Source organism: Anser anser, assembly GCF_964211835.1.
Source record: "Anser anser genome assembly, chromosome: 8".
Lineage (NCBI taxonomy): Eukaryota > Metazoa > Chordata > Aves > Anseriformes > Anatidae > Anser > Anser anser.
In genome coordinates this window covers 26937369-26945959 of record NC_139728.1, presented here as the reverse complement: position 1 = coordinate 26945959, position 8591 = coordinate 26937369, and the positions used below count along the sequence as shown (strand labels likewise).

General features: G+C 51.5%; 1 protein-coding gene across 6 annotated transcripts in view; it reads left to right on the top strand.

The window, feature by feature from the left end:
• Window positions 1–2993: 2993 nt before the first annotated feature.
• GLIS1 (GLIS family zinc finger 1) overlaps window positions 2994–8591 on the top strand; it is a 192635-nt gene continuing 187037 nt past the window's right edge. Inside the window, exons 1-2 of one of the 6 annotated variants that reach the window (XM_083846625.1) lie at window positions 3003–4108; window positions 4568–4775. In XM_083846625.1, coding sequence (XP_083702751.1) covers window positions 4568–4775 — 208 coding nt within the window. In that variant the 5' untranslated portion in view covers window positions 3003–4108. Of the gene's footprint in view, window positions 4776–4801; window positions 8040–8591 lie in introns of those variants that run through there. The other 5 variants (XM_083846624.1, XM_083846623.1, XM_083846621.1 and 2 more) reach the window with 5 other exon arrangements.

Below are 8591 nucleotides of genomic sequence, written 5' to 3'. Positions count from 1 at the left end.
AGCCATATTGCTGAGCCTGGTCACAACCATCTGCTCCTGAAGAAGATAAAGAACACACTTTGAAGAATGGATTTGGTGAACTGGGATCCCCTTCACATAATGCCCTTTCCCCGCTCCTGTTTCCCTTGCCTTTTACAGATGATCTCTCTCACTGACCTCATCGTGGTCAGTTCCCAGATGGCAGCACCTCAAGCCAAGACAGTAAGGCCTCTGCTTTTGCAGCTAAGATCACAGGGGCTTGTGCTGTCCAGAGCAAAGAGGCTGGGTGCCTAAAAAGTACCTGCAGGCTTTAGAAAACCAGCATTATAGCCATGACCTGACCTTGGCTTATATCAGCTGAGAAAAACTGATGTATCAAACTTGTTAAAATTACTTTTCTCCTCACTGCTAAGTTTTGAACTGGACCTTGTGCAATATGGCCTTTTGTGCACGCTCAGGCAGTTAGGCTAATGTGCTGTGGTGGCGTCGGGCTGCCCAGCTCCTGTGGCTTGGCGTGGTCCAGCAGCTGGTTTTGGTGTGAGCACCTTGTCCCACCACCACCAGTCTCCCAGAGCCACGAGGGAACTGTCTCATGGAAACTCGGTGTTTTAGTGCTGCCAGGCTACAAGGACCCAGGTCAGTGCCATTTCACCAGTAATTGCCTGTGTCCTGGCTTTTTCTCGGTTCCTGTGAGGTAAGATTTCAACCCAGGCTGGGTTCTTCTCTTTCTTGGTCACCAGCTAGGAGTGATTGGGCAGATGGGCAAGTCTCTGGTTATTTATCACTTGTGTCCTACCCACTGACCTAGGGAGAAGATATTCAGGCAAGCAGTTGCACTCCCCTGGGAGATTTTAGCCCACATTGCAACATCATCTTTCACATCTGACTCAACATAAAGCAAATCCCATGGACCAGCTTTAGGACTGAGGGTGTCCTCTCTGCCTCAACTGCAAGGTCTGTTCCAGTGATGGCGACTTCATTAACAGAGGGAAGAGGTGACTGGGATAGCTGTGATCTCTTTATGCTATGACCCATGACCACAGTCCTCTGTAATGGGGAATGTGAAACAAAGAAGGCTAATATGGAGAAATTTCCCCCCTCATTCTATTAATGGGTATTGCTGTCATGGGGGAGGGAGGCCAGTGACTGATTTTCATGAGGACACAGAGGGGACACCCCTATCTAGTTGATGGTTGTAGTGACAGCATTGGGTGAATCACAATTGCTGCACAGCTCATGCATACAGCAAAGTCATGGTGACCCGAGGCATACAGCAGTCAGAACCTACAACACTTGCTTGGCCTTTGTTCCAGAACCGAGACATGTGAAGCATCCTCTGATTCAGCCGGGAGAGAACGGGAACCGCTTAACTCTTTCATAAGCACAGTGATTCAACGGGCACTTGGTCCTCCCAGATGGGTCTGTGGCACTGCCCGAGGAGCCGAGACGTTGCTTTGGAAGAGTTTTAAGCATCGAACCTCTGCTGGGCACAGCTAGGTCTGTAGGAGGATGTATGTCCATCTGCTGGTGTTTTTCTTGCTCCGGGACGGACATCCACACCTGGACCTTCTTCTTTTCTCCTCAAAAACTAAGGAAATCGTGGTGTTAGTGAAGTTTTGAGTCCACAGGGTCTCATTCCCTACTGTGCCTAAAGGCACGCGGGGACCTGCCTCTGTGAGGTGATCTGCCATGGAGGTTCTACCTCATTGTGCCGGGCCTTGTGCAAGGCGCTGCTGAAGCTCGATGTGCTTTGCTCCCGGCACCTCCTCGCCCACTATGTGTAAAAATTCCCCTCCTGCCTCCCTCGCAGCTCGGCCTGGGCCCTGAATATCTCTGTGGGGTGATCTCTGGGTGATCCTGCCTGGCAGGGGGTTGCACTAGGTGATCTGTAGAGATCCCTTCCAACGCCGGCAGTTCTGTGATTGCTGGGCCAGTGGCGGCACCTGCCGGTGTTGTGCAGAATATTCTGGATAATGCTGAGAGAAACATCTGAAAACAGCACTTCGGGGCAGGGCCAGCACGGCCAGGGTAGGAAATGCAGCATGATGCGGGTTAATGGGGTCAGAGCAGCGAGGTGCTAAATGCTATCCTTTTTCCTGCATGCTGTGGGATGACTGCTAGCCAAGAAAGAACCCCCTCTAGGAAGTTATACAACACACCCAATGCTCCCTGTTTTCCAGGAAAAACCCTCTGTTTTAGATATTCAGTCAGTTTGTATTGATACAGCTAATCTGCACAAGCTGAGGCCGTGTTCCGGATCTACCCAAACCCTAGGCTTCTCCTTCGCTGGGAGCAGCGGATTACCCTGGTTACACTGCGTTCTGGAATAATATTTCCCTCAATAAATTTTACTGCCTCTTCACATGTCGCTGGGGCTTAGCCTGTTACCACAGTGTGTTTGTGTCTTAATTATTGTTTCTGGTAGTGCTGCCAGGTGACTCGAGCATTTCCAAATAGAAGAGAAAGAGCTGCTCTGTGCTGAGGGCCTCGCAGGCCGAGGGGCCCGGGATGGCTAAAGGCTAGCAGAGCACTCAGCGATGTGGCGTAGCTGCTCTCTGCAGAATAACATAGGCTGAAAGTTTTTGATTTCTGCTTCTCAAGGCCCAGGATACCACCATTAAAATTCAGTGTTTGTGCCAGCTGGTTGATGTTTAGTTTTGTTTTGTATAGAGGTAAGGGGGGGATTTCTCCCTTTGCATAATGTCTTGTTCCTACTAACATATTCTGAGGACACTGACCAGTTTTCAGCCAAATTTGACAGACAGCTATTAACTTCTGGTGATTTAAGACACTGCTTTACTGAAGAAAAAGACCCCCATGGGATAAGGCTGGCAGCCTCCCTGTTTGGTAGACCTCAGGGCATCCGTGGCGGGCAGAAAGGGGGAGAAGCACTGCAAATGAGACTTCGTACTGCTGCTCCCAGAACTGCCTGTTCCACCCCTACATCTCACATCTGTTAGGGAGAGCTGCTGCCCTCCCACCAAATATACAACATGCACAGCATTTGCCAAAAAAATAAAGTCATGCCCTCCTGTCTTGACTGTTTCTTTATTCCACGGGGTAGCACATGTTATTAAGGGGATGGACAAAATACTGTGAGTGAAGCACTGTGCTGCAAGACGAAGATCTCTGTCCTCTAGCTGCAGGATGCTCCTCAGGAGGGACACAGCAAGGCGCCAGTTCAGTAGCTGTCCCTCTTCTTCCTGCTAAACCTCCCCTCTGTGTGATGTGAACAGGAGTGATTTCCAACCAGACGTCTGAATGGTTTATTCCTTATAAATTGTGTGGGTCTGAGTCACCCCTATCTTTGAGCTGCCCTGGTGTGTCGCAGGCCTGTGTCGCTGCACCTGTGCCGAGAGCAGAAAGCAGGGCAGCAGAGTACGGACACCCCGCAGCCAGCAGCGGGCTGCTAAGTCTCGCTGGTGCGAAGCTGCGCGTCGTAGCTCAGCCTGCGCTCGCCTGGAACGAGGCCCAAGCTAATAAACCCGGCTAGATTGCTTCCAGACCCGAGCTGGGCCACGAGGAGCCGGCGCAAATGTCACTGCTGCTGTGCTCTGCTTGCTCGGAGCCAGCCTCAGTGCCTCGACTGGAGCGGGCCAGCCCCAAGCACCTGCAGGGCTGGAAGGGGACGGTGTGCCACGGCCGGGCGGTGTGTGCCTCTGACATCTGCTTCCAGGCCGCCGGCAAGGCTGGGAGGCTGGCGAGGCTGCTCCCCTGCTCCCCGACCTGAGCCCGGGGCGCTGGGGGTGACCCAAGGCGAGGGGTCCCGGCCCGTCAGGGCTCGCCCTGAGCCCCCCGGAGGGGGGGATCCCGCTGTTATCCGCGCCCCCTTCCCCGCGAGGGGCGGGCGGGCGGCCCCCGCTGTCAAAGCCCCGAGGGGCGGCCCCGGCGGCACAGCCCTCCCCCTGCCCGCCCCGACCGGCCCGAGCCGAGGGCTGGCCCCCGCCGCCGCCGCCGCCGCCGTGTAATGGCCCGGGCCGCCTTCACTCGGGCAGCCGGCCCTGCGGCGGGGCGGCGCGGCTGAGCCCATGAGCCCGGCACGGCGGCGGCTGTGGTGGCAGCAGGACGGGGCGAGGGGGCGGCGGCGGGAGCCGGCGGGCAGCGCGTCCCCCCGGGCGGCCCCTGCCAGGTAGGAGCGCGGCTGTCCCCGGGGCTGTCCCTCACGGCGGCGCCCGGCGAGCGGTAAACACGCGGCGTTACCCGGGCGGCCGGGCTCCCCCTTCCCTCCCCTCCCGGCTGCTAGGAGCCCGGCGGCGTTGCCTAGGCAGGCAGGGAGGGAGGGAGGGCAGGCGGGCAGCCGCCCTGACGAGCCCGGGAGGGTTCAAATCCCCCCCCCCCCCGGGGTCTGCGCGCCCCCCTCCCCGAGCCGCGAGCGGTGTGAGGGAGGCGCCGCGGGGCTGAGGGAGCCGCGGCCGGTGCAGGAGAGCGGCGAGGGCCCCCCCCCCCGGCCATGCACTGCGAGCTCGCAGCGGGGCAGAAAGGCAGCTCGGGCCGCTTCGAGGTGACCGCTAAATGCCAGGGAGCTCCTCCGAAGGACCAGCCGCGAGGGACTTGTCCCGGCGCCGGTAAAGCTCTCTTGAATCCTCAGATGTCCTTTAAGAGAAGCGTCAGCAACGGCAGCGAGCGAGTGGAGCCTCAGCAGAGCCCCCCTGAAATGTCAGCGCCTCTCCTAGACTTCGTCCCCAAAAGACCCAGCATATTCGAGAGGATCCCGATCCTGCCCAGGGCGCAGGAGCTGCGATGCGCTAGAGGCTCCAAAGATTATTTCCAGCAGCAGAAACATCAAAGCGTGAAGGGTGAGTCTTAAAAACGCACGACCCGACCACCACCACCACCAAAACAACACCCACCAACCCAACAAAAACGTCTATCGAGCTCCTTTGTGTGTGTGTGTGTTTTCTTGTCTTCCCTTTTGCTCATCAGGATGTTTTCTAACTTATTTATTTAACGCTGCAAACTTAAAAACATTTTTCTTCCATGCACCTTCCCCATGCAGAACGCACCGGACTGCCTTTTTGCAGATGGGCAGCAGAGTTTATCAATATCTCTTAAGAAATCCTGAGCCCAGCATCTTCCCCGGTCCTGCTGAGTGGCCGCTGCCCGGTGCGGCCGCTCCGCGGTGCCGGCGGTGGCTCCCCGGTGGTGCCCAGCACGGTGCTCGGCTGTCCCGTGCCGGGTGTGCGCATGGGGTGTTTGTTCGCGGGGGTGCCTGGCTGACAAGAAATGCCTGGTTCTTACTCAACGGTTTCACCACGGTTGCTTGGATTTATAGTTTGTGTTTCAAGGAGGTGTTGCAAATGTTGGATTCAGGCGGCGAATCCTCGGGCTCCGGGATTCCTGGTGCCTGAAAGGCATGGCGTGAGGTCAAGTTCTGCTGGCTTAACAAATGCTCGATTTTCGTCTGTGCGTTGTTAAATAACTGGTATTGAAGTTAGGTCAGGAATTGCTCGCTAAAGTCTGCTACCCTTTTGAGCTAGAACTTGTTAATTGAGCTAGAATTTGTTAATCAAGGTTTAGTTTCAGACTAATCCCTCTGAGGAGTCACTGGATGGATTCTGAGGAAATTCAAGCATTCCTTTGCGCTACAAAGCCACTTGCAGAGACCTACGTGCACCTAAAGTTATTAATATTAAAGGCAGTGTTTTCTATAGCGTTAACAAGGTAGTTCTTCTTTTTGCCATGGTCTTTTCCCATTCTTTATTGTAGACATGGAGATGCTGTTGGGTTGATACAGTTCCCACTAGGATTTTTTCAGTGCATCCCTTTCTCTCCATTCTGAAGAATAAAACAGATTGTGCACCCTTGGACTAGTAACATTTTCTTTTGTCATCTTGTTACCTAGGGTGATGGCACCCTTCATTGCCATGAAGTTATGTTAACGAACACCTCAGTGTGTACTAGGTCTGTTCTGCAAACTGTAGGACGTGTTCGTTCATCACCAGTGAATACAGAGTGGAGCAGGAAGTTATAAATTACCTTTTTTATTTTTCTCTTTGTTAATACTGCAATTCTCATATCTTTGTTTTAAAAAAAAAAAAGTTTCTTCGTATTTGGCAAGGCTGAGCTGGGGGACTGTTACACAGAAACAGATTTGGAGGGGACAGATGAAGGAAAGGAGGATTCACAACAGATGACGGGACAGCTAGGAGCTCGGGTACTGCTGTGCTGCTGCTGCTGCCTGTAGAAGGAACTCGTGAGATGTTCGTGTTCCTTTTGGTCCCAGAAGTGAGGTTGTTGCCACTTCACCTGGGTTCACACCGGCTTAAAACCTGACCTGTGCATTGTCTTACTCAAATGGACTGTTGAAGTGCTTTTTTTTCCCTCTCCGTTCTCTGCCTCCCCTTCCTTTTTTTTTCTTTTTTCCTTTTTTGAGCTATTTACTCCTCTTTTCGTCCATATTCCTCTTATGTCTGTTGCAGAGGGTAGGGATGTAGGGAGGGGAAGAAGAAAAATGTAATTTCCACTTACTTGGGACTACTTAGAACAGATGTAGGTAGGCACTTGAGAAGGATGCAAATTCATCTTGTGTGACTGATCAATTCCCCCTTTTTTCCACTGGGGGGAAAAAAAAAGTGTTGTAAGCTTTGTTGCTGTTTTTTGTTTAATGCATTTTCTGTCCAGGGTGGTACCCTGTGGTTGCTTCAGCGTATGCGTGGCTTGACTCATGGGAGTACGTAGGAGGTACCCATGGCCAGGATTGGGTTCATTTACTGAGCATGGTGATTTGATGGATAACGCTGGATTTTTCCGAAGACGGCAGTGCTGTTTGTTTGGTTGCTTTTTTTTTTTCCCCTCCGAAGATATTTTCAGGAGAAGCTAGGGAAAATAAATTTGGGGCTAGATTCTTATTCCAAACGTGTGGGCTGTGCGGCTCCTCCTGGCTGCCCAGCAGCGGCAAGTGCCTTAATACCCAGGCGGGCACTAGGGAGTTCTCCCACCAAACGCTGGGAGCTGCCGGCCCCTGCTCGGAACCCGGCGCTTCTGAGTCAAGTGTGCTGCAGTCAGCGCCGCAGAAATAACTGAAGTCACTCCATTACTCACTGTGATCTAACCGTAAAATCAGAGCTCTGTGCATCTCAAAGTGAGCCGTGCTGCTGATGGGAGAGGAGAGCCACTGATCTTTCAAGGAGCGGTGTGAACCATCTCCCAACACCAGTGGTTCTGCCGGGAAAAGAAAGATAAAGAAGAGGGCCAAGGACAGCTGTACGTAGATGTCAGATAACAAGATAAAGCTAAGAAGTGTGAATGAGGGAAGTATTCACACTTACCCTGTCAAAGGTTTTGAGAAGGAAACGGGTGACAGCTTGATTTCAGATCATCACGCTGTGCGTCTCCTGCTCTCCAGCCCCAGCGTACCGCGTACCCAGTAATTCCTCCTGCAGTCTGGGTTGGATTACAGAACGCGCCTCCTGCTTTTGGTTTATCCACAGCTGAAAGCTGCAAGTAGGGAGAGGAAAAGACCCTCTTTAACAAGAGCAAAAACAATTTTTATAGTTGCCTGTAAAAATATTTTTTTTTCTAAACATATACATATATATTTCAAAAAAGAACGAATCGAAGTGATACACTGCCCTGTTAATAACATGAGCAGCTTTGAAGTAGTCACAATGGGGAAAAGGCATCCTGCTGGGGTAACGTCCCCGCAGCGTTACTCCAGTGCTTCACGGTGTTTCGGATGGATCCTGCAACATGCTTCCGTGCCTGAGCAGGGCTTTTTACATCAACAGCCAAACAAAAACTCGAGGAGGGGTGGTGGGAGGGTTACCCCTGGGAATCAGATCATTTGGAGCTAAGCTTTGTAGGATGGAGCTGTTGTTGGTTTACCAGAAATATCAGTAGTTTGGAATTGTGCTTCATGTTTTGTTCTGTTTGGGAGCTGTTTATTTTAAACACCCAGTTTTCACCCAGCCTCCCCCTTCTGCTACGATTGGCTGTGATACGCACCAGGCATTTCTTGATCATTGACTTCCCCGTGTGTCATCAGGCAGAGTATTTGTACCCAGACAGTACTTCTTAGAGGAATTCGTGGTCTGCTCAGCATAGAATGATTGTACCAAGAGGTATGACGTGTATTTTATAGTGCTGTCCTGTGATTGTGTGGGTTTGATCCTGTTTCATTGAATTTTGTGCTAGGACATTACCATTTTGAAAGTAACACAGAACAAAATAATTACTGTCAACAGGAAAGAAACTTTGGGGAAAGCAAGCTTTAGTGGTGACAAAAGAGTAATCTATAAAGATGTCAAATCTCTCTTTTTCTTTTTTTTTTAAACGACATTGATTATGGTTGTTACCAGGAAACACTTCTCCTTTTCATTCTTTTCCAGTTTCGTTCGGTGTATCTAATTCATGACTCAGTAGAAATGACGAGATTTATCCTGTTGGTTGTGCCACTGGGAAATCAGCCAAATGGCCCAGACCTTTGCAGTAACCACTTCAGATATTAACTTTCAGCGGGCAAAACAATAAGCTGTTTGGATTGCAGTAGCTGGATATTTCCTTGTTGAGAGTATTTATTATTCAGACAAGGAGAAAGTTTTTTTTTCTTTTCTTTTTTCAATGTAGCCACGTTTGGCAAACACACAACCAATGTATAAGGGTATTAATTTTCT